At 47.4% G+C, this 26,740-nt stretch overlaps 1 protein-coding gene across 1 annotated transcript in view; it reads left to right on the top strand.

Moving 5' to 3' along the window:
* The window catches only part of LOC115078661 (mucin-5AC-like), a 272,470-nt gene that overhangs the window by 108,408 nt on the left and 137,322 nt on the right, over positions 1 to 26,740 (top strand). The window contains exon 3 of the mRNA XM_029581615.1: positions 12,399 to 12,658. Within this exon, the coding sequence (XP_029437475.1) occupies positions 12,399 to 12,658 (260 nt within the window). The remainder of the gene's footprint in view (positions 1 to 12,398; positions 12,659 to 26,740) is intronic.

The following is a 26,740-nucleotide window of genomic DNA, read 5'->3' as shown; positions in this document are numbered from 1 at the left end:
AGAAATCAATCTCCTTCTCACTAGTCTAAATTTGATATTAAATATGGCTAAGACGGAACTTCTTATCTCACCAGAAAATAGTATCCCCTCTCCATGTCCTCCAACCAACCCACTTACTATTCAAACAAGGGACTTAGGAATAATTATCGACAACCGTCTTAACTTAAAATCCTTCATCAAACAAACTACAAAAGACGGCTTCTATAAACTACAGGTTCTGAAAAGAATCAAACCCCTCCTTCACGTGCGAGACTTCAGAACGGTCCTCCAAGCAGTTATCTTTTCTAAGATAGACTATTGTAATTCTATCTTACTTGGTCTCCCTTCTGCATCCATTAAACCCCTTCAGATGCTTCAGAACTCTGCTGCAAGAATTCTGACTAACACCAGGAGAAGAGATTACATCTCTCCCACTCTTAAGAACTTACACTGGCTGCCAATACACTTTAGAATTATCCACAAATCTATCACTATCATCTATAAAGCTATCCATCACCATGCTATGCTTGATCTACAAATCCCACTTAGACGACACACATCCACTAGACCCATCAGAGAAGCCTACAGAGGATCACTCCTCGTTCCCCAAACCAAAACCACTCACCATTTAACTTTCAGAGACCGAGCCTTCTCCACAGCCGGACCTTCACTATGGAATTCTATTCCCCCGGATCTGAGACAAGAACCATGCCTAGCTACTTTCAGAAAAAGGCTTAAGACTTGGCTATTTAAGCAAGCCTTCCCTGATCCCAATTGAATGACAGCAACATCTTATAAGAGACTGCACAATATAATGTAAATAGTTAATCCTAACTGCTCAGTTATCTTACACTAATTCTCTACCCAGTTATATGAACCTTGTTGTAATGTAACTTTACGAACTCTTTGCACGTGTTAATGTTCCATTTCTGTATTCACACCCCCTGTTATGTGTAAACCGGCATGATGTGATTTTTAACCACGAATGCCGGTATAGAAAAACTCTAAATAAAATAAATAAATAAATAAGGCGTTCATCTTTACTTGCTGGTCTCCAAGGAAGCGAGGATTAGCAGGGTCTGCCTACGTGGCAGCCCGCCAAGGAGGTCGCCATTTTGCCTGCCTGCTCGCCATCGCCATCTGCCCTGGTTCGTCGCCTTGCTCTAGCTATCAGGCCAGACTGAGCGCATAGGCGACGGGCGCATATGATTGGGCGCCCGAAAAGACTTGGGCGCATATTCAATAGAGGCGTACATTGCAGTCACCTTGACTCATGTTGATAGGCGCACGTTGCGAAGCGCACGCTGTTGGGCGCACGTTGCGAAGCGCATGCTGTTGGGCGCACGTTGATAGGCGCACGCTGTTGGGCGCACGTTGATAGATGCACGTCCATAGGTGCACGCTGATAAGCACCCGTTGATAGGCGCACGTTCATAGGCGCATGTTGATAAGCGCCCGTTCATAGGTGCATGTTGATAAGAGCCCGTGGATAGGCGCACGTTCATAGGCGCACGTTGATAAGCGCCCGCTGATTGGCGCAAGTGGACAGGCGCACGTGGATAAGTGCATATTAGTAGACGCACAGCTGGGTGGAGATAACAGACGAGATGGAGCATAAGAGAGCCCATGCGTCCGCAGAGCCGGCACCTCCAGAATCAGGCATAAGAGCTCTAAGCCTCTGCTCAGCATGCAACCTCAGAGCCACACTGAGCGAGAATGCAGACTCCCTATGTGCCCAATGTGAGGATGCCCTGGGAGTTCCAGGCCAGGACCGGTCCCAGCCCAGCGTACTTGCCAGTTCCTCAGGGAACACCCCGGACTTAGGCCGCGGTGAGCAGCCAGGGAATCCGAGAGACCTGGTGCCCCTACGGCCAGATACTGCTTCGCTCTCCTGGGTGGAATTATTCAAGGGGATTCACGCCTTTGTCAAAATGCAGTCTGATCCCCGAATGGGTCCATATATACCGGATGACCCGGCCCCTGGACCCTCAAGACCTAGGCACGGCCACTCGCCACCCGGAAGCCCCACTTATGGGGATTCAGATTGCTCTGAGGAAGATGACGAGCCCCCCGAGGAGGGAGAACTTCCCTCGGGGATAGAACCATATCGGACCATGAGACGCTTCTTTCTGAAAGAGGATCTCCCAGGCCTGGTCTCTCAATGCCTGTCTGAACTGGCTATCCCGGGCCAGGACACCCCAGGGGAACCTAGAATGAACCCCCTGTTAGAGGGCCTGCGCCAAACGGCTCAACATTTTCCCCTCCTACAAGCAGCACAGCAGCTAATTGATCTGGAATGGAATGCGCCGGAGGCCTCATTCAAAGGGGGTCGGGCCTTGTACAGCATGTACCCCCTGGACCCGGCGACCAGGGAGCTGCTGGCGTGCCCCAAGATAGACGCCATAGTTAGCGCAATTGTGAAGCGCACCACCATTCCGGTGGAGGGGGGAGCGCCCCTCAAGGATGCACATGACCGGTGCATGGACGCCATTCTGAAACAAGCCTTTGAGGTGGCAGCCATGTCCCTACGAATTGCGACCTGCTGCACCGTGGTGACGCGTTCCTGTTTATCTCAAGCTAGGAACAACCCCCGGGAGAAGAAATGGAATCAGCTCTCTCGTTCCTCACTGACACAGCCTCCGACCTCATCCGTACGGCAGCCAAGGGAGTGTCATCCTCAGTGGCAGCCAGAAGACAGCTCTGGCTACGTAATTGGTCGACTGACTCTTCCTCCAAGACACGCCTCACAAGAATGCCCTTTAAGGGATCCCTCCTGTTCGGCAGCGATCTCGAGAAGCTGGCTAATAGATGGGGCGCCTCTCCATTACCCCGTCTACCAGAAGACAGGTCAAGGAGGAGCCAGCGTTCTTTTCCTAGGCCATCCAGAGGTAGAAACTCTCAGCGCTTCAACCCTTACAGGGCTCGCTATCAAGCACCTCGTTCTCAGGCCAGGAACCAGTCCTTTCGGACTAAGCACAACAAGAGGAGAACCAGCTCGGGTTCGGGTCCCGGCCGCACCCCACAATTTATTTATTTATTTATTTATGGTTTTTATATACCGGAGCTCCTGTATACAATACATATCGCTCCGGTTCACAGAGAACAGTAATAATTACTGCCGGGTGGCAGTTTACATGGAACAGTTTACAAGGAACAGTTTACAAGGAACAGTTAACATGGCCATTTACATGGAACAAATCAGAATACTCGATCTAAGTAATAAGAAAACAGGAACTAATTAGTCTCAACTTTAAACATATAAATAAGGCAATTTATAATCTTGGATAAATAAGGCAGTACATTAGAACCAAAGGGCAGGGGTTGTTATATCTTCTAGTTCTTAGCTCTCTGGGAAAGCTTGCAGGAAGAGCCAAGTCTTTAGTTTCGCCTTAAAAGTAGTGTGGCACGGCTCAAGGCGGAGGTCTGGTGGTAGGGAATTCCAGAGGGACGGGCCCGCAGTTGATAGAGCGCGTTTTCTTAGGGAGGATTTTGCGGGCTGGGTAATCATTCTATTTATTTATTTATTTATTTATTTATTTATTTATTTAGCATTTTTTATATACCGAGGTATAGCAGAGTTGCCTTCACTCCGGTTTACATACAGAAACAACAGGTTACATAGAACGATGTATGATGTATTTTGATATTTGATATGAATCAGCCGACCCATCTGAGGGTAGAAGCCATAGGGGGCAGGCTAACCCTCTTCTACCGCAGGTGGGTCGAGATCACCTCGGACCAGTGGGTCCTCGCCATTATCCGAGACGGGTACTACCTGGACTTTCCTCGGCTCCCGCCGGACAAGTTTGTGGAATCTCCTTGTCCACCCCTCAAGAGGGCGGCACTGGAAGTTACCTTGCGTAGGCTCCTGTCCCTAACAGCCATAATCCCAGTGCCTGCATGCGAGATAAATTCTGGGCATTATTCCATTTATTTCATAGTACCCAAGAAAGAGGGCACTTTCAGGCCCGTCCTGGACCTCAAGTCCGTCAACCGACACCTACGGATCCCCAGCTTTCGCATGGAAACTCTGCGGTCAGTCAAAACTGCAATACAGCCAGGGGAGTTTCTCACATCCCTGGACCTGTCAGAAGCCTATTTGCATATCCCAATCCATCGGGATCACCAGCGCTACTGACGCTTCAAAGTCTTGAGCCAACACTTCCAGTTCCGAGTTTTACCCTTTGGGTTAGCCACCGCGCCGCGGACCTTGACCAAGGTCATAGTAGTAGTGGCAGTGTCACTCAGGAAGGAAGGAATTCTCGTCCATCCCTACCTGGACGATTGGCTGATCAGGGCAAAATCACCGGAGGAGAGCCACCAGGCAACCAACAAAGTTATATCTCTTCTGGAAAGCCTAGGATGGGTAGTCAACACAAACAAGAGTTCCCTACAGCCTTCCCAGTCGCTGGAATACCTATAAGTCCGATTCGACACCCAGGAAGACAAGGTCAGCCTGACCTCCAAGAGGAGATCAAAACTCCGGAATCGTCTGCAGGCCCTGCTAAGCGCCACCCGGCCCATGGCTTGGGATTACCTACAGGTCCTCGGCCTCATGGCATCCACTCTGGAGGTGGTACCATGGACGCGGGCTCATATGAGACCATTACAACGCGCCCTCCTATCTCGGTGGAGCCCACGATCACAGAACTACACCATACACCTATCTCTACCAGCCAGAGTGCGGAATCAGCTACGGTGGTGGTTGCAGTCCGGCCACACGAGCGGGGGGGGGGGGGGGTGTCAAAAATGTCCTCCCCAACCTGGACCCTGCTCACTACAGATGCCAGCCTGAACGGATGGGGAGCACACTGCGAAGAACTAACCGCCCAAGGGCGGTGGAACAAAGAAGAGTCGGGGTGGAACATCAACCGACTAGAGGCACGGGCAGTCAGGCTAGCCTGCCTGCGATTTGCCCACAGACTTCGAAACAGGGCGATCAGAGTGATGTCAGACAACGCCACCACGGTGGCATATATCAACCGACAGGGCGGAACCAGAAGCAGACAGGTATCCTTAGAAATAACCCCCCTGAATGCTTGGGCGGAGGCGAATCTCCAGGACATCTCCGCCGTCCACATCGCTGGGAAGGACAACACCACGGCAGACTTCCTCAGCAGAGAAAGCCTAAACCCGGGGGAATGGCAGCTGTCGACCACAGCTTTACAGATGATTGTGGATCAATGGGGGACTCCGGGCATGGACCTTCTAGCGGACAGGTCCAATGCTCAAGTACCCAGATACTTCAGTCGCAGGCGAGATCCCCTCTCCCACGGGATCGACGCTCTAGTACAGCCGTGGACTCAGGGGATTCTGCTATATGCTTTTCCTCCATGGCTCCTGCTGGGCGCCATTATACACAAGATTCAGCGGCACAGAGGCCTAGTTCTTCTAGTGGCCCCAGACTGGCCAAGAAGACCCTGGTACGCAGACATGAGAAGACTGCTGGCAGGGAATCCACTACCCCTGCCTCCACACAGGGACCTGCTGCAGCAAGGTCCCATCCTCCACGAGGATCTAGCTCAATTCTCTCTTACGGTCTGGCCATTGAGAGGGCTAGACTGAAGAAGAGGGGATATTCGGGGCCGGTGATAGATTCACTCCTCCGAGCACGCAAGTTCTCCACATCACTAACATATATAAGGATCTGGAGAGTGTTTGAAGCCTGGTGCGACACTCACAGCACCAATCCACATGCCGCTAAAATCCCTGTCATTTTGGATTTCCTGCAAGATGGACTCCAGAAGGGTCTGTCCCTCAATTCCATCAAGGTTCAGGTGGCAGCGCTATCCTGCTACAGTCCCAGGAGTGAAGGCAGCAGCATTGCCACACACCCAGACGTTTCACGTTTCCTGAAAGGAGTCAAACACATTCGCCCACCACTGAAGTGGTCAGTGCCCCTGTGGAACCTCAACCTAGTTTTGGAATTCCTAGCGGGACCCACCTTCAGACCCCTTAGAGGCCTGTCCCTCCGTTTGTTGACCTTGAAGATGGTGTTCCTGCTGGCCGTATGCTCAGCACGCCGCATCTCAGAGCTACAAGCGCTGTCCTGCCGTGACCCGTTTTTCACACGCTAGGAAATGTAGAGATTACTTACCTGATAATCTCGTTTTCCTTAGTGTATGCAGATGGACTCAGCTTCCCCCCCGGCTTCCGGTATACATGGGGATTCACCGACTCACTGTAAGCCATGATTTCTTATATAGGGCATCCACCCTGCCGGGTGTCGACGCCTTCCGGTTGAGAACACTGGCGGTCTCCAGCTACTATCAATCAGTCAGGTTAATCCTGTTCATTTCATTGATCGGTCAGTCACACATATATCCATAAAGCTTTTGCAAGGAAGATTACTGAGTTGCTGCACTTCCTATGGGGGTATATGTACCCGTGCTGACGTCAGATCCGTCTCCAACTGCTAGCACGAGCACACTATACCCACTTGTTTTGAGTCCATCTGCATACACTAAGGAAAACGAGATTATCAGGTAAGTAATCTCTACATTTCACCTCCCCTTTTAACCATGCCTGTAATCGTTTTGCCTTCTTTCCACCTTTCTTAATGTGTGGAATACATCTGGACTGTGCTTCTAGAATGGTATTTTTTAACAATGACCACGCCTCTTGGACATTTTTTACTTTTGTAGCTGCTCCTTTCAGTTTTTTCTAGCAATTTTTCTCATTTTATCAAAGTTTCCCTTTTGAAAGTCTAGCACGAGAGCCTTGGATTTGCACACTGTTCCTCTTCCAGTCATTAAATCAAATTTGATCCTATTATGATCACTATTGCCAAGCGGCCCCACCACCGTTACCTCTCTCACCAAGTCCTGTGCTCCACTGAGAATTAGATCTAAAATTGCTCCCTCTCTCGTCTGTTCCTGAACCAATTGCTCCATAAAGCTATCATTTATTCCATCCAGAAACCTTATCTCTCTAGCGTGACCCGATGTTACATTTACCCAGTCAATATTGGGGTAATTGAAGTCTCCCATTATTACTGCACTACCAATTTGGTTAGCTTCCCTAATTTCTCTTAACATTTCACTGTCCGTTTCCCCATCTTGACCAGGTGGATGGTAGTATACCCCTATCACTATAGTCTTCTTCGACACACAAGGGATTTCTACCCATAAAGATTCAATTTTGTATTTAGTCTCATGCAGGATGTTTATCCTGTTGGACTCTATGCCATCCTAGACATAAAGTGCCACACCTCCTCCCGAGTGCTCCTCTCTGTCATTGCGATATAATTTGTACCCCGGTATAGCACTGTCCCATTGGTTATCCTCTTTCCACCATGTCTCTGAGATGCCAATTAAGTCCATGTCATCATTTACTGCTATACATTCTAATTCTCCCATCTTACTTCTTAGACTTCTGGCATTAGCATACAAACATTTCAAAGTTTGTTTTTTGTTTGTATTTTCATTCTTCTTTTTAATTGATAGGGATAAGTTAGAATTTTTTTTAGCTCAGGTGAGTTTTTAGTTACAGGCACTTGGACTACTTTTCTAATTATTGGAACCTCACTGTCTGGATGCCATAATTCTAATGCATCATTAGTATCCTTTAAAGATACCTCTCTCCGAACCATGCGCTGCTGAGCGACTGCCGGCTTTCTCCTTTGTTCTAGTTTAAAAGCTGCTCTATCTCCTTTTTAAAGGTTAGCGCCAGCATTCTGGTTCCACCCTGGTTAAGGTGGAGCCCATCCCTTGAGAATAGACTCCCCCTTCCCCAAAAGGTTCCCCAGTTCCTAACAAAACTGAATCCCTCTTCCTTGCACCATCGTCTCATCCACGCAAGGGAGTGAGAGTTCTGTGGGTGGGGCTCAGCAGGGGAGGAATAAGGTGGGGAGAGCCAGACCTATGCCCAGGTCTCCAGGAGGAAGGCAGCACCTGTGGAATAATGTCCAAACATTGAAGCTGTAAAGAAGCTGTGAGTACTGAGGGAAGCGGTACAAGATTGTGAGTAATAGGAGTACGCTGTTCTGAAGTTAAGACAGTTTACTAATGTTTGTTTGTTGAAGCTGCAAATAAAGTTTAATGTGCTTTTGAAAAGGCTGGAGTCAGGCTAAGTTTATGCTTCCAGCCTGGGGATTACCACTCAGGTCATACAAGTAGGATGAATTAGCCTTGACACATGGGTGGTGATATCTGACAACAGCGAAGGACTCCTCTCTCTAGTTCAGTAGAGCTTTTAACACTGAACATGCATTGGAGTTCCTGTGCACATGCTGCCTTATGAGTTCCTCACTTAAGAACATAAGAACTTGACTTTAAAATGTAGGTAGTCAACTCTTCAGGAAAGCAGGCAGCTATTAAAGATGGCTAATTAATCCTACTGTCTACGGAGAACTGCATTTATAGTAAGCAAACGTGATTTTCCTGTTTGTTTATTTTTTATTTAGATTTATATTCTGCTTATTAGCCACTTATTTATTGTATTTATTTAAATTCCACTTTTTGGCACTTCAAAGTGGATTACATTCAAGTACTATAGGTATTTCTCTATCCCCAGAGAGTTTACCATCTAAGGGGAAAGGGGAAGGGGAAACTATTGTAGTTTACTAAACTACAATAGTTTATCATGGGAAGGGCAAAGTATCTCAGATACCCATGATTTGTAGCCTCTCCATGATAAAATATTGCAGCAGGTTCCCGGTGATATTTTATCTCTCAGGAAAAATCCACAAGATAAAATATTGTGGTAGAGGCTGCAAAAATGCACTTCACAAAAAGAGGAGGGGAGCGGGGGGGAGGAGGCCCATTAGGCGCCAGGGTTTATATGAACCGGGGCTGGGGTCATTGAAAAGGGGGTAATTTGTAGGACCAGGAGGGAGATTTTCTCACAAAGTGGAAGGATATGTAAAGGGAGCAGGGCATTATGCACTTTTAAATTTTATTTTGAGGCTCATGCTTCCTTGATAGGCAGCGGTGTGGGGTTGGGGATCTTGATAGACTATACCCTTTAAAATTTTACTCCGTTGGCCACGAGTTCGCCCAACGGAGCCAACGTTGTGAAAAAGGAGGTGAGCAATAGCGGCCACAGCCATCTGTGGCCGCGGAGCGTAACACTGAGATCAGGGGGTGCAATAAAGTGTACCCACAATTGCTAATCCATGTTAATCAAAGAAAGCAGGGGTGTTTGCCATACTCCAGTCTGACTCTCCTAACCCTCTGCCCCTGAAAGGCAACGATCGGGGTGGGGGGGCACATGGTGCCATTTATCTTAGAGCCGGCCTTCCATCACACACTTCCTCTGTCTTACTTCAACACTATCTTTGACTTTCTTTCACACACACCCTCTTCTCTAGCTTTCTTTCACACACCTGGCTCTTTTGTTCCCTTTTACCTTCTTTCCACCAGCTCTCTTGCACCCCCTCCCCAACTCTTGTGCCCCTTACTTCCCCGCCACACACTTTCACATACAACCTGCACCCCTCTTTCCTCACCTGGTTTTTATGCAACCCCTATCCTGGCAGTCACCCCTACCCTGTCCCATTTGTCTCAAACCTGCAGAACGCATGGCAGCATGGACCTCATGGAGGAAAATGTTGACAGACAGCTCCATTTTGCATTGCTGACTTCAGGAAGATGGGGAGGAGATGGCATTCACCAGGCATTTATCTCTCCCAATCCCTTTTCCTTCAGAGAAGGGCAACCAAAATCATAAGGGGGATGGAATGGCTCCCCTATAAAAGAATAGTAAACAGATTAGGGCTCTTCAGCCTGGAAAAGAGAGAGCTGAGAGGAGATGTGATACAGGTCTATAAAATCATGAGGAGGGCAGAGCAGGTCAATAGTAAATTCATTTATCCTTTCCAATAGTACTAGGATTAGGAGACACTACATGAAGGAGTAGAGAGAATGAGACGTGATTTAAGGAAGCTTGAACAGTGGTCAAAAATATGGCAGCTGGGATTCAATGCCAGGAAGTGCAGGGTCATGCACAGGGTGTGGAAATCCAAAAGAGCTGTATGTGATGAGAGGTGAAGGGCTGTTGTGCACGGAACAAAAAGAGGGACCATGGGGGTGATAGTGTCTAGCGATCTGAAGATGGCAAAGCAATGTGACAAAGCAAAAGCTAACGCCAGAAAAATGCAGGGCTGCATAGAGAGAGGAATAACTATTAAGAAAAAGGAGGTGATAATACCCTTGTACATGACCTTGGTGAGGCCTCACCTGGAGTACTGTGTTCAGTTCTGGAGACCATATCTCAAAAGGGACAGAGACAGGATGTAGGCAGTCCAGAGAAGGGAGACCAAAATGGTGGTGGTCTCCATCAAATGACTTATGAGGAGAGGTTGAAGGACCTAAATATGTATACCCTGGAGGAAAGGAGGTGCAGGGGAGATATGATACAAACCTTCAGATACCTGAAAGGTTTTAATCATGCACAATCAACAACAAACCTTTTCCGCTGGAAAGAAATCAATAGAACTAGGAGTTACGAAATTAAACTCCAGGGAGGAAGATTCAGAACCAACGTCAGGTGGTGGATGCCTGGAATGCCCTTCCAGAGGAGATGGTGAAGATAAAAATGAAGGATTTCAAAGAGGCATGGGATAAACACTGTGGATCCCTAAAGGCTAGAGGATGGAAATGAAGAATGAGTGCAAGGGGGTAACTTGCTTGCTGGTGTGGCAGTTACTACCCTTGACCAATAAGCCTTCATACTGTTGATGCAACTCCATCATTGCTCTCTGCTTCAATGTTAGGGGGTAAAGAGGAAAGGGGAATTAAATTCAGACAGCAAACAACAAGGACATTGAATTTTGTGGTCTGGGAAAGCAAATAAGCATAGGGGTAACTTGCTGATGCGGCGGTTATTACCCTTAACCAATAAGCTTGTAACTCTTGGTGCAACTCCAACATTGCTCTCTGCTTCATGGCAAGAGGTGATGAGGAATTTGGACTCAAACAGCAACCAACAAGGGGCCTGACTTTGTTGGTCTGGGAAACTGATAAGTATGGGGGTGACTTGTATGGCACAGCAGAAAGTACTATAAGCTTGCTGGGCAGACTGGATGGACCATTGGTCCTTTTCTGCTTTCATTTCTATGTTTCTATATTTCTATGTTTCTAATAGGTAGCACATTTAAAACAAATCAAAGAAACTATTTTTTTCACTCAGTTCACCTTTAAATTGTGGAATTTGTAACTAGAGGATGTGATGAAAGCAGTTAGTTTAGCTGGGTTTAAAAAGGGTCTAGGCAAGTTCCTGGAGGAAAAGTCCATAAATCACTATGAGCCTTGTAGTCTTATTTCTGATTATAAGCAAGAAGGATTGGATCTATTTTTTTGGATCCTGATATTTGTGACCTAGATTGTCAACTGTTAAAGACAGGATGCTGGGCTTGGACATTTGGGGGCAGATTTTAAAACATACGCGCGTGGCGTAGATTTGTGCGCGCAACCCGGCATGCACAAATGTATGCCCGATTATATAACATGCGCGCGCAGCCACGCACATGTTATAAAATCAGGGGTCGGCGCGGGCAAGGGGGTGCACAATTGGAGCGGCCTCGGAGGGAACTTCCCTATCCCCCATCCCACCTTCCCTTCCCTTCCCCTAACTCTCCTGCCCCCCAGTCCTAAGCTAAACCCCCCTAAAAAATGTATATTACCAGTTATGCCTGCCTTGGGCAGGTGCAAGTTGCGGCCGATGGCCAGCCTGCGATCCCGGGCATAGTGGCAAATGGCCGCTCTGCCTGGAGGCTTCGGCCCCACCCCCAGACCAACTCACCCATGCACCATCCCGCCCCTTTTTTTCAAGCCCTGGGACTTACACGCATCCCGGGGATTTACATGTGCTGCCGGGCCTATTTTCAATCCTCCTGGATTTACGATCATAGGGCTTTGAAAATCTGCCCCTTGGTCTGACCCAGTATGAAATTTCTTATGTTCCCTCCCCATAAATCACTCACAAGAATCACAGCTGTGACCGGGGGCTGTTTCTACTCAAGCCCTACCCTTCCTTCTGTCCTCAGTGGCAACAAACAGCTCCTGGGAGGAAAAGAAAGGATGAGTTGGAGCTGACACAGCAGGTTGAAGAAGAGACCCCCTGTTCTCCCCTTCTGTACTCTCACTGCTGCGTGTTGCCTCTGGAACACTGCAAGGAAAATAAGAACTCTTTACTTTGCAGAGTCTGCTCCAGCCTCAGCCCATACACCTTTTCTGTATCAAGTTTGCTTAAGTGATGTTTTTCTGTTATCAAATTTAAAATCTAATAATTATCCTGCTTATCTGCCCCCACCCATGAATGCCACCGAACCAAGACTGCTAGAATGTTAAAGGGACTGAGTGGCTGCTCCATTCTCTGCATGCTCTGTCAGCACCTGCGGCTTACTGCAGTCAGACTGCTGGACCAAGATGGGCCTTTGATCCAATCTCAATATTCTAGTTCTTATTTTCTGTTTTCAGTTTCAGATCTAATGATTTAAGAGTGGAAGCAGGAGTGACAACCCTCCGTAAGATAAAGGATGTGACAGAGGTGAGAAAGATCATCACACATGCATGGTTCAACAAGAAGAACCTGGACAATGACATCGCCCTGCTGCTGCTCTCCACTCCATTACTCCTCAACCCCTTGAAAATGCCCATTTGCCTGCCACCTCCAGGGACCTTCAGCAATGAAGACTGGAGGACGTGCTATGTAACTGGGTGGAGTACAACAGTGGCTGGTGAGTGCACTATGTGCTGGTACTAACGCATTAATGACAGCATGATTCAGGACAGGGGGAGGGAAACAGGAATCTATAAATGCTATGTGGCTTGTAAAAGGGAGTCATCAGACAGGGTAAAATTCATAATGAAAGAAATAATGCAAAAATAGGTAGACTTTCCTTCACTGGAACAATACAAAAATTATCCAAAGATAATGATACACATGTGCCCTGGTCCCTTTTCCAGATGTGGACTCATCAGAAGAAGGCATCTGTGCAGGATGTAAATCTCATGGACAGCATCTTTGCTTAATAATTTTTATGGTGGTTCAATAAAAGTTATGAGTCTGTAACCCATAGAAATTGGTGAATCGGCAGAATAGAAATTGTGGAAATAAATAAATAATAAATAAATCCGTTTTTATTGTGGAGTGTTCTGACTATTAGAAAGCTAGAGATACAGATAAAGAAATCGACCCTGTACAAATGAGTAAGACACCAGGACCAGATGGACTTTATTGAAGAAATCTACAGGAAACCAGAGATGAGCTTACAGGACTGTACTGCTTGATATTCCAGGAATGTGTCAGGGCAGAACAGGTTCCTCAGAATTGGAAAAGGGCATGTGCAGTGCCTTTATTCTAAAAAAGGGATCCACAACACAACCAGGAAACAAATGGCAGTCAGCCTAATGTCAGTTTCATGGAAAATATTAGAAAACATTATAAACAAGTGTTGTGGGCAAAAGGAAATTCTTAATACAGGGTGCCACTTCCACTTCTGGAAAGGTGTCACTTTCCTTGCTCTCACTCCCACTCCCTGCTCCCCTCTCTTTCTCCTCCCCATCTGCACCTGCCCTACCAATCTCCCCCCCACTCTCTCTGTCTATCCCTAGCCTGCCATCCTCCTCCTGCCACACTTGCCTACCTATCCCCTTCCCCTTCCCCCTCCCGCCTCCTATCCCTTCCCTCTTCCCTATCTCTTCTCCTGTCCCTGTCCTTACTCCTTCTCCTCCTATAACTCCTGCCCTCCTGCCCTCCTCTCCTTATAACTCTCCTCTCCTCTCTCCTGGCACCATCCTCTCCAGGTTCTCACCACCACCACTTCCCCATCACTACCACTCCTCCAGCAGCACACCAAGACAGACAAACTTGTCAAACTAACAAACACTTTCATACACAAAAAGAGACAAGCAACCAAAGTAAAGGGAAACAGATATCAACAGAAGACAAGACAATTCCCTCAGATTTTGCTACAGACCTCCTCTAAACTCTTACCAAAAAAACCAGCTCCTCCTCTTTTTCCCAAGACTGATACACCCTCAAAGAGGCAGCTGCAGGAAACCGGTATATATGCATAAACAAAGAAAATACCACATGACATGTAACATGAGTGTTGCTCTGTAGAGTTATGTGATGCGCTAATGTGTTGCTTGTTGCATAACTTACCTATGCGATGCAGTACATTGAAATTTTCCTTAACACACCCTTTTTTTTTTTTTTAATGCAGACACTAACTTGCCATATTTCTGCTTTATTTCTAGCAATTTGATGAATCTAGGCCCAAGGTTGGTAATTCTATCTCTCCCAACAAGAATCATTCCATGGATACCTAGTCAGGAGGGCGAGTGGAATTAAGCCATTTCCATATCCCAAAAGCTGTACTGCCAAATAATATAAACATACTGTAGGTTTGGGATATCTAACCCACCACATCCCTTAAGGAATTGCAAAACTTGTAATTTTATCTGAGGTGTTTTTTTTCTCCACACAAAGGACAATATTGCTCCATTCAGTTCCTTGAAAGTCTTGTGTAGAATGTGATATGGTAAGTGTTGTAAAAGATACAACCACCACTATTTTTACTAGGGATGTGAATCGTTTTTCAACGATTAAAATTATCGTCCGATAATTTTAATATCGTCTTAAATCATTATAGAACACAATACAATAGAAATTCTAACGATTTATCGTTAAAAATCGTTAAATCGTGTTAGTGCGCACTAACGGGAGTTAGTGCGCTAACTCCCGTTAGTGCACACTAACAGAAAATGATACAAATTGACACTTTCCAGGTCAGTGAAGGTCAGTTAGGAATGAATATGTATTCCTATTGGCTGGCTGCCCTCTTATCTATTGATGTTACCAAGGTTCCCACTGAGGTGATGGTTGGGGGGATGGGAAATGGAACTGAAAACTCACGAACACCAACAGAAAATGATACAAATTGTTGACACTTCCCAGGTCAGTAAAGGTCACTTAGGAATGAATATGTATTCCTATTGGCTGGCTGTGCTCTTATCTATTGATGTTACCAAGGTTCCCACTGAGGTAATGGTTGGGGGGATGTGAAATGGAAACAGTTGGAAGCTTGACAAAAAAAGTAATGTGATGATCATCACTCATGTGACTAGAACTTGTTTGTTTATTATTTTTGTTAGCAGGCACGTGAAATGCTAGTGCATGTTGAATTTGCCAATCACTGTGCATTTTAGAAAGGTGGTCCTGGCTGGAACTATTATACACAGTTCAAATATATGTGGTAATTGATTGTTGGTAAGTGTATTTTTTAAGTAGCCACACTGGCCACCAGTATGTCTACTTTTCCTCCTACTTAACTCACTAGCTCAACTTTATAAGAAGGGCTTCTCTGCTTGTGTGTTGCTTTTGTTTGGTGTGAGGAGAGCAGAAACATCAGATCTTTATTCAATCTACCTACAGTCATCTATTATATTAACCTACTCAATTTTTTTAAGTGATTTATTATATCACTGAATTAATAATTAATTATTACTAGGTGGTGGTGAATGTCTGACTAGGCTACTAGCCTAGTGTCACTGGTGAGGCTAGTGGCATTTTAGCAGAATTATAATTTATTTTTATTAGTACTGCAGCATTAATATATTCAAGCCTAGGTAGGTAGCTGTCTGTGAAGCCAGCCTCTCACTAGTAATGCAGGGAAGGAGCTGTTTCAGCCTCACCATCCTCCCCCCCCCCCTCACCCACACACCATTCACTGGCTGGGACATGGGGGAGGGGAGGAGTGAGGGTCAGGAAGCTCCCCCCTGTCTGTGAAGCCAGCCTCTCACTAGTAATGCAGGCGGGATAGGGCACTGCATGCAGGAAGATCACAACACCCCTGGTGTCAGGGTTAGGGCACTGTGTGCAGGAAGATCACAACACTCCTGGTATTAATAGGGATAGGGCACTGTGTGCAGGAAGATCACAACACCCCTGGTGTCAGGGTTAGGGCACTGTGTGCAGGAAGATCACAACACTCCTGGTATTAATAGGGATAGGGCACTGTGTGCAGGAAGATCACAACACTCCTGGTATTAATAGGGATAGGGCACTGTGTGCAGGAAGATCACAACACCCCTGGTATCAGGGTTAGGGCACTGTGTGCAGGAAGATCACAACACTCCTGGTATTAATAGGGATAGGGCACTGTGTGCAGGAAGATCACAACACCCCTGGTGTCAGGGTTAGGGCACTGTGTGCAGGAAGATCACAACACTCCTGGTATTAATAGGGATAGGGCACTGTGTGCAGGAAGATCACAACACTCCTGGTATTAATAGGGATAGGGCACTGTGTGCAGGAAGATCACAACACCCCTGGTGTCAGGGTTAGGGCACTGTGTGCAGGAAGATCACAACACTCCTGGTATTAATAGGGATAGGGCACTGTGTGCAGGAAGATCACAACACCCCTGGTATCAGGGTTAGGGCACTGTGTGCAGGAAGATCACAACACTCCTGGTATTAATAGGGATAGGGCACTGTGTGCAGGAAGATCACAACACCCCTGGTGTCAGGGTTAGGGCACTGTGTGCAGGAAGATCACAACACTCCTGGTATTAATAGGGATAGGGTATGTGTGCAGGAAGATCACAACACCCCTGGTATCAGGGTTAGGGCACAAGTTCTAGTCACATTGACTGATCACATTACTTTTTTTGTCAAGCTACCAACTGTTTCCATTTCCCATCCCCCATATATTGTCAGTGGGAACCTTGGTAACATGAATAAATAAGAGGGCAGCCAATAGGAATACATATTCATTCCTAAACTGACCTTAACTGACCTGAAAAGTGTCAAATTGTATCATTTTCTGTTAGTGCGCACTAATGGGAGTTAGTGTGCACTAAGCGGAAGTTAGTGCGCACTAACTCCCATTAGTGTGCACTAATCGGAAAAAACGATTTTTAACGATTTTTTAACTAAAAAATCGTGCCAAACACGATTTTCTTCTCCTGCCAGACGATTTCGATCGTTAAGACGATAGGGCACACGATTCACATTCCTAATTTTTACCAGATATGCCCTACCCAGCAACGATAATGACAAATTTGTCCATCTAATCAAACCATTCTGTATTTTCTTTACAAGCTCAGAATAGTTTATTTGATATAGGTCGTTTAACATGTAAACCGATGTGATATGTTATATGAATGTCGGTATAGAAAAGGTTTTAAATAAATAAACATAGAAGGTACCTGGAGACCTAAGTATTTGATCTCCTAATGTGCTAAAGTGAAATTGTAGGGATTGATCCCCGGACCACATTTGGATCCTATTAGGAAAATAATTCTATATCCTGTTAATTTTCCATATTTATCAATAAGGGAAACTAAAGCAGAGATCAATATTTCAGCTTGGATAAGATAAAGTAAGATATCCTTAGCATATAATGATATTTTATGAGCAACTGACTGAATATGAAAACCAGCTATTTCTGAGGATTCCCTTATCTTTTAAGCTAAAGGTTCTAGTGCTAGATGGAACAACCTTGCCATGTACTCCTAACATAGGGAATGAAAAAGAAATGGCCCCTGTTAGCCATTATTTGTGTATGTAGGGAGCTATATATTGCTTTTATCTATTGCTGAAATTGTGGAGGGAACCCAAATTGTTGTAGCACTAAGTATAAGTATTTGCATGCATCGAATGAATCAATAGCCCCCAAGGTTTTGTTTCATTTATCTAAGTGTATATGATTTTATTTATTTTTATTTAAAAAATATTTCTATCCCACGCCTTGCAAGGTTTGAGGTGGGTTACATCATAACATACATAAAAAATTCACAAAGTGAATGATCTTAAACAATGTTCTTGTATTATCCACCAGATTTCTGCCTTTCACAAATCCTGTCTGATTGGATCCAATCAGGTGTGGTAACTCCCCTGTTCTAGCTTTAACTGTAACACTTTTGCAAAGATCTTCATATATGAGTTAATTAGAGAGATTGATCTGTAATCTATCCCTGGTTTGGGTATCAATGTAATTGACTCATCCAATAACCTACCAGACTGAAAGCTTGAAGTATCCATAGAGTTAAAAGTAGGGGAATAAATTCCTCTTGAAAGTGTTTTATATTAATCAAATAGGAACCCATCTGGCCTTGGACTCTTTTGTAAAGCTAACATAAGAACATAAGATCTGCCATACAGGGTCAAACCAAGGGTTCTTCAAGCCCAGCATTCTGTTTCCAGTAGTGGCCAATCCAAGTCACAAGTACCTGGCAAGTGTTGCGTGTCCCGGCCGTCCTGGTGCCAAGACCGGGCCTGCTTACCTCGGGCTCCCCTACGCGAGGCCTGGTTCGTCCTCCCTCACAGCCGCAGCCAGCCCCCGGCCTCCGCGACGTCCCACAGTGTCTCCAGGCCCCTTGGGGCCTTTGACCTTGCACTGCTCCTCACGGCAGGGCTCAGCATCCTCTGTGGCGTCGGGACCACCCCTAGGCACTTGCGCGCGGATCACTTGGCTCTTTAAAGGGCCAAAGGCGGGAAACTCCTCCACAGTGCGCAGCGATGACGTCACCTGAACCCTGCATAAAAGGCAGGGCTCAGTCTTCAGTCCCTTGCCTTGGCAAATGGCTCGTCACATTTATGTGACGCTAGTTGCCGACCTGTGTTCCTGCTTCCTTGATCCTGTGCATGTTCCAGTGTTCCTGCGTTCCTGTGTCCCTGTCCTTATTCCAGTGTTCCTGCATTCCTTTTTTCCTGTGCTTGTTCCAGTGTTCCTGTGTCTGTGTTCCTGTGTGCCAGCATCTGTTCCTGATTACTGTTCTACTACCCAGGTTGTACCTTCTCGGACTGATTTACAGTACTGACCTCGGCTTGCCTCTGTCCACGTTTGGACTGAACCCGGTATTGACCTCTGCTCGCCACTGATCACGTTTGGACCTCTGCCTGGAACTGACCTCTGCTCGCCACTGATCACGTTTGGACCGCTGCCTGGAACTGACCTCTACTCGCCACTGACCATGCTCAGACTGATACCTGGAACTGACCTCTGCTTGCCATTGACCATACTCGGACTGATACCTGGAACTGACCCTTGCTTTGGCTGACCACCCTCAGACGGATACCCTGGCTTTGACCCTTGTGCTTCACTCGGACACTCTCTTCGCTTCTCCTGTGACCACCAGGTCTGCCTGCTCTGACGCTACCCGCGGCCTTCTACAAACTAGACCACTAGGCACTGCCTATTCTGTCCGGAGGACCTTCAGTTCCTGTTCCCTTCCAGTGGACTCTGGTATACTCTGTTCTGGTCTAGCTCATTTGTTCTCCACTAGCCGTGCACCCTTGCTCTTGGTGGGCATACTTCTCTGCTACCTCTCTGGGAGACCCTCCGAGGCCCACCTAAGCATGGGCGGTCCAGGTGCCCAAGGGCTCAACCCACAGAACCCCTGGACTGTTATTGGTGAAGCTCCAGCTTGCCTCTGTCTCCTCGTGTGCTCTGCCTCCTGGCGGCAGACGCCCTCTGGGACCTCCCTGAGGGCCGTATCAATCCTGCGCCAGGCCAAGGGAACACCTCCAGTGCAACAGATTGCCAAGGCCATGGACTCGGCAGAGTCCTCCACCTTACAGGCTATACCAGGCCTGGCTACATGTGTCTGGGAGCAGCAACAATTTCTCAAGGCATTGGCCACCTCGGTAGAGAGACTACGCTCACAACTGGAAGAGTCTGCCATGGCCAACCCAGGGACTCTCGCAAACAATGCTTCCCTCACTTCATCGCCCTCATGGGCACTGCTGCCCTCCCAGCTCCTCCCTGTTTTAATGGGGATCTTCATCTCTGGCGATGCTTTATCAACCAGTGTTATTTGCAGTTTGCGCTATAACCTTCCTTATTCCCAGATGAAGTGACGAAGATCACCTTTATCTTATCACAATTGGAAGGGAAAGCCCTGGCATGGACCTCCCCGCTCTGGGAGCGTTCCGATACCCTACTACAGCAGCTCCCTCAATTCATTTCCATGTTCTGTTGCACCTTTGATGATCCAGGCTGACAGGCGGTTGCCAGACACCATCTCCTCCACCTCCGCCAGCAGTCCCACTCCCTTTCTGAATACACCGTGGAGTTCTGAACCCGACAATGGAATTGGGATGGCAGGAAGACTGCCTCTGGGCACTCTATCTCGAGTGACTGTCACCCGCTCTAAAGGATGAATTGGCAGCCCGAGAGATCCCTACATAGTTGGAGGACCTCATCTTGTTGGTTGGGTGGATTGACCACCACCTCCAGAAACGGCACCGGGAAATAAAGGCTGTCCGACCAATCCCGGAACCACCTCTGTCCATCAGCCCCAGATTATTGGCACTTCTGGCGATTGCCCCGCCTAAAGAAGAACCCATGCAAATAAACCGCAGTTGCCTTACTCACGAAGAACACCTCGGAAGGCGGAAGTCCGGTCTCTGCCTTTAATGTGGGGGTCCTGGCCACTTTATCCAGGCCTATCCGGTCCATCTGGGAAACTCCAGAGCCTAAGCCTGGTGGGGTTCCAGAGCTTGGGCACTACAGTTACCGGCCCTCAACTTCTGCTGCCTGTCTCCCTTTCCAAGGAGACACATTCCTTCTTGACCACCCCCCATAGTGGATACTGGGGCCGGTGGGAACTTCATTCTTGAAGAACTAGTGACTCTACTGCAAATCCCTACTCAACTCCTTGAAGTACCATTGCGAATCACCTCCATCCACGGAGAACCTTTACCTGATCGCATCACCCATCATACCCTAGCCATCCGACTGACCGTAGGGACTCTCCTTGAAGAAGAGATTCCTCTCATGATCCTGAAACAGTCAATACACCCCATTGTTCTCGGCCTACCCTGGCTACAAATCTACTCCCCACATTTTGACTGAGAGTCGCTCCAGCTTACCCAGTGGGGTCCTCAGTGCCAGGAATGTTGTTTTCGGTGGGTATCCCTGTCCGTACCAGTGCTAACATCCACTACCTTTCCTGGGTTAGCTATGCCCTACATTGACTACCAAGATGTCTTTTCCAAACAGCAAGCCGACATCTTACCCGCTCTCCGGAAGTTCAACTGCCCAATCAAACTGTTGCCTGGTACCACACCTCCCAAGGGCAGAACTTATCCTCTCTTACTTCCAGAGACCCAGACCATGTCCAACTATATTAAGGAAAACCTAGCCAAAGGTTTCATATGACCCTCTACCTCACCTGCAGGCGCTGGTTTCTTTTTTGGAAGGAAGAAAGACGGTACTTTAAGGTCGTGTATTGACTACCAAAGCCTGAACGCTGTCACCCGCAAGGACCAGTAACCACTGCCGCTCATCAGTGAGCTTTTCGATCGGCTCCAGGGGGCCCGAATTTTTACTAAGTTGGACCTACGCAGGGCCTATAACTTGGTCGCACTCAACCAGACGATATATGGAAAACCATGTTCAATACGCGAGATGGACACTACGAATATGTAGTCATGCCCTTTGGGCTATGTGATGCTCCTGCCATCTTCCAGAGGATGATGAATGAAATCTTTCAAGATCTCCTCTATTCCTTCATCGTAGTTTATCTGGACGACATCTTGATTTTTTTCCAGAGACTTGGAATATCATCAGTCTTATGTTCAGACAGTTCTCCAGAGACCTCTATGCCAAACTTGAAAAATGTCTAGCCTCCCATTCCTGGGCTACATCATCTCCAGCCAAGGATTCTCTATGGACCCGGACAAGCTCCAAGGTATTTGTGACTGGCCCCAGCCAGTTGGCCTACGAGCTCTACAAAGATTCTTGGGATTCACAAACTATTACTGTCACTTTATCGCAGACTACTCCTCGCTAGCCGCTCCACTCACCGCCATGACTAGGAAGGGATGTGACCTCCAGGAGTGGAGTCCCAAAGCCCAGTCTGCATTCCAGGACCTTAAGGAGGACTTCTGTACCGGCCCATGTCTCCACTATCCGGACCCGAATCATTCCTTTATTGTAGAGGTTGACACATCCACCATTGGCGCCGGAGCAGTTCTTGTCCCGTGCTCATTTTACTCCCACAAATTCTCTCCTGCAGAACGCAATTATACCATCGGGGACCGCGAATTTCTGGCCGTGAAGTTTGCCCTCCAGGAGCGGCGCCCCTGACTAGAGGGAGCCCAGCACAAATTCACCATTTACACAGACCACAAAAACTTAGAACATTTGAAAGAGGCTCAGCGTCTGAATGCATGACAGGCCCGCTGGGCTCTCCTTTTCTTGAGGTTTAATTTTGAACTGTGCTACAGGCCGGCTGAGAAGAAGCTCCACATCGATGCCCTGTCACGCTCGATAGAGCCGGAAGATACTCCTGAGACTCCAACCCATATTATAGATCCCGCCTGTATCTCCATCGCAGTCACTACCACTGTGCCAGTTGGTAAGATGGTGATGCCTTGATGCCTCCGAGAGCATGTATTACGTTGGGCCCACGACTCCCGGCTCGCTGGTCATCCTGGACAGGCCCGAACCCTCAAGATGCTTCGCAGACACTACTGGTGGGCCAGTATGGTAAAAGACACCTGAAACTATGTAGACTCTTGCCCTGTCTGTGCTCATCAAAAACCTCCCACCGGATGTCCGTAGGGGCTTCTTCAGCCCCTTCCTGCACCCGCAGAACCCTGGATGAGTCTTTCTACAGACTTCATTGTGGACCTATCCCCTTCCAAGGGGCATACCGTAATCTGGGTCATAATAGATCGCTTCTCCAAAATGCCTTTACCTGGCCTACCGTCAGCTCTTGAACTTGCATGACTATTCCTGAATCACGTCTTCTGTCTCCACGGATTGCTGCAGGAGATCATCTCGGACCATGGCCCTCAGTTCGCTGCAAAATATTGGAGATCCCTCTGCAGTGAATTCAACATCACCCTCAACCTGACCTCTGCCTACCATCCGCAGGCCAATGGCCAAGCCGAGAGAACCAATTGCTCCCTGAAGGCCTTCCTCCGGTCCTACATTAATGACCAGCAGGATAACTAGATCGACCTCCTCCCATGGGCAGAATTGTCACATAATTCCCATGTCGCATCCACCACTAGGACCTCACCATTCGCAGTGGTTTTTGGTCGACTGCCTGGCCTGCCAGTTCCTCTCAGCATACCATCTCCTGCAGCACAGTCCACGGCCCAGACCATCCGCCGGCTATGGGACCAGGTCAAAGAATGCCTCTGTCAAGCGACCGATCGGACCAAACGGGTGATGGACTCCCATCGTCAGGCCGCCCCAGTATTTCTTCCTGGACAGAAGGTCTGGCTCAGCACGCGGCATATCCGCCTTCGGCTGCCATCTCAGCGACTGGCTCCTAAGTATGTAGAGCCTTTTCCTGTCCTATGCTGGGTAGGAGCAGTAACCTACCAGCTGAAGCTGCCTGCGAGCCTTGGGATCCATAATACATTCCATGTATCTCTGCTCAAGCCATTAGTTTTACCTTGGCCCTCACGGAGACCACCGCAACCCACTCAGCTTGCTGCGGAACCAGAGGCTACACTCCAAGCCCAGGAGGTTCTAGACGTTCGCCATAGAGGGTGCTGGGAGTACCTCCTTGTGTGGGAGGGCTTCGGTCCGGAGAAAAATTTGTGGGAGCTGTTCCATCAAATCCTTGACAAAAACCTCCTTCGTACCTTCCATCAGCAGCACCCAGAGAAGCCTAGACCGGTAAAGGGGAGGCCTAGAAGGGGGGTACTGTTGCGCATCCCGGCTGCGCTGGTGCCATGACCGGGCCTGCTCACCTCAGGCTCCCTTGCGCAAGGCCTGGTTCATCCTCACAGCTGCAGCCAGCCCCCGGCATCCGCGGCATCCCATGGCATCTCCAGGCCCTTCGTGGCCTTCAACCTTGCACTGCTCCTCACGGCAAGGCTCGGCGTCCTCTGTGGCGTTGGGGCCACCCCTAGGCACGCGCAGATCACTCAGTCCTTTAAAGGGCCAAAGGCGGGAAACTCCTCCACGGCGCGCAGCGATGACGTCACCTGAGCCCTGCATAAAAGGCAGGGCTCAGTCTCCAGTTCCTTGCCTTGGCAAATGGCTCGTCAAATTTATGTGAAGCTAGTTGCCGTCCTGTGTTCCTGCTTCCTTGATCCTGTGCTTGTTCTAGTGTTCCTGCGTTCCTCTGTTTGTTCCAGTACTCCTGTGTTCCTGTGATTGTTCCTGCGTTCCATCCTGTGTGCCAACATCTGTTCCTGATTCCTGTTCCACTACCCAGGTTGTACCTTCTCAGACTGATTCACGGTACTGACCTCGGCTTGCCTCTCAGCACGTTTGGACTGATATCCGGTATTGACCTCTGCTTGCCACTGACCACGTTTGGACAGCTGCCTGGCTCGCCATTGACCATGTTTGGACTGATACCTGGAATTGACCCTTGCTTTGGCTGACCACCTTCGAACGGATACCCTGGTGCTTCATTCAGACACTCTCTTCGCTTCTCCTGTGACCACCAGGTCTGCCTGCTCTGACGCTACCCGCAGCCTTCTACAAGCTAGACCACTAGGCGCTGACTATCCTACCCGGAGGACCTTCAGTTCCTGTTCCCTTCCAGTGGTCTCTGGTACACTCTGTTCCGGTCTAGCTCATCTGTTCTCCACTAGCTGCATACCCTTGCTCTTGGTGGTCTCCTGCTACCTCTGCAGGAGACCCTCCGAGGCTCACCTAAGCCTGGTGGTCCGAGTACTCAAGGGCTGAACCCACAGAACTCCCGGACTGTTATTGGTGATTGCCTCTGTCTCCTTGTGTGCTCTGCCTCCTGGCGGCAGGCGCCCTCTGGGACCTCCCTGAGGGCCATACCAATCCTGCGCCAGGCCAAGGGTCCACCTCCAGCACAACAGGAAGTACCCAAACATTAAATGAATAGATCCTAAGCTACTATTCCTTATTGATTAATAGCAGTTTATGGACTTCTCCTCTAGGAACTTAACCAAACCTTTTTTTAATCCCATTTATACTAATTGCCAAAACCATATCCTCTGGCTATGAATACAGAACTTAATTATAGGTTGAGTGAAAAATAATTTTCTCTGATTTGTTTTAAATGAGTTACTTGCTAACTTAATGGAGAGCCCCCGAGTCCTTCTATTATCTTACAGAGTAAATAACCGATTTACATTTACCTGTTCAAGTCCTTTCATGATTTTGTAGACCTCTATCATATCCCTCCTCAACCGTCTTTTCTCCAAGATGAACAGCCCTAACCTCTTTAGCCTTTCCTCATAGGGGAGCCGTTCCATCCCCTTTATCATTTTGATCACCCTTCTTTGTACTTTCTCCAGTACAAAAACTAAAAGCTAAAAGTTTAATAGCTTGATCAATCTCAAGTCCTGTGAAGGGACTGGATATTTTATTCTGAACCTCTTCTGGGAGCTTGAGAGAGCAAACAGATTGCAAGAAATCCACTGTCTTTTCCTCATTGGCCTTTGCAGGATCTTGATGTAGTTGTTCAAAGTATTTCCTGAACTCATTTAATATTTGAATTGTGGAATGATGAATCCCTAAGGGCACTTATTACCTTTGAGGATTTTTTTATATTAGTTAAGCGACCTAAAAGAGTTCCCGACTTATTTCCTTTCTCATAGTACTTTTGTTTTGTGAACTGAAAGCTTTTTCTATTTGCTGTGTTTGTAATTTAAAAAGTTCATTCCTAGCTAATTGTAAAGTTTTATAAATTTTTCCTGAACAATCCTTTTTATGCTTAGATACCAATTCCATTCTGTGCAACATTTTAGTTTGAGCTACAAGAAATTATTTTTTATGACTTGTTAAAGACATAATTTCACCCTTAGTGACTGCCTTCAATGACTCCCAATGCAGCCTAGGATCATAATCTGTGGCAAGGTGATGTGACTGGAAATCCGCAATAGTCTTTTTAATTAGATTGTCAAAATTATCCCTTTTCAGATATGATAAATTAAGGCACCACCTATTATGTGCTCCTCATCTTTATTAAAATCTATAATTTAAAGATATGAGATGATGATCTGGCAGATATGATGCCAATATGTCACAGTTTAGACTATTCTGCATGACAAATTGACTACTTAGGAAAAAATCTATCCGACTGTATGTATTGTGTTTTGGATAGTAGAAAGTGTAATCCCAGCTAGTGGGATACCTCTCTGTCCATATATCTTTTAAATCTTAAAATGGGATAATGTTTTGGAGGCCAATGAAATTAGAAGGGTAACATTAGGCACATGTGATTTATCTAAGTTCAAATGTAGACAAATATTCCAGTCATTTCCCATTATATTTTGTACAGGAAAGGATTTAAGCTGTTCAAATAGAGAAGAAATAAATTCTGAATATTGGTTGGTACCATACATGTTAACCAAAGTTAGTAAAGTACCATATAGTTCCCCCTTCAATATCACATATCTATCTCCCTGATTTTTATAAGTAATATTCAAGTTCTTCTATTGTTTCGCTCCACGGCCACAGATGGCTGCAGCCACCATTGCTCACCTCCCTTTTCACAACTTTGGCCCGTTGGGGGAACTTGCAGCTTCGGCCAGCTACCACTGGCCTTCTGACCTCCGTTCCCAGGCCTATCAGAGCAGCATGGACGTTCCCAACCTCCATCTTACCCGTGGGGTTCCTTAGGTGAGCACGTGCGCCTCCTGACCAGCTTTAACCAAGTCATGGCGGGAACCTCGGGGGCATCCCTACCAGATGACATCATTCTGCTCTAATATTTAAACCGGCCTGCCCAGACAGCCAGCAACTTGGCAACAAGTTCACTTGCTGTTGTTCCAGCTTCTACTCAGCTTGTTCCAGTTTTGCTTCCATGGTGTGAGACTACTGGGTACCCACTCCTCAGGGGCCCACCTCGTCTCTT

The sequence above is a fragment of the Rhinatrema bivittatum genome, chromosome 16 (assembly GCF_901001135.1).
Source record: "Rhinatrema bivittatum chromosome 16, aRhiBiv1.1, whole genome shotgun sequence".
In the NCBI taxonomy this organism is placed as follows: Eukaryota; Metazoa; Chordata; class Amphibia; order Gymnophiona; family Rhinatrematidae; genus Rhinatrema; species Rhinatrema bivittatum.
Note: the sequence above shows the minus strand (reverse complement) of the source record. Positions and strands in the feature narration are given on the sequence as shown.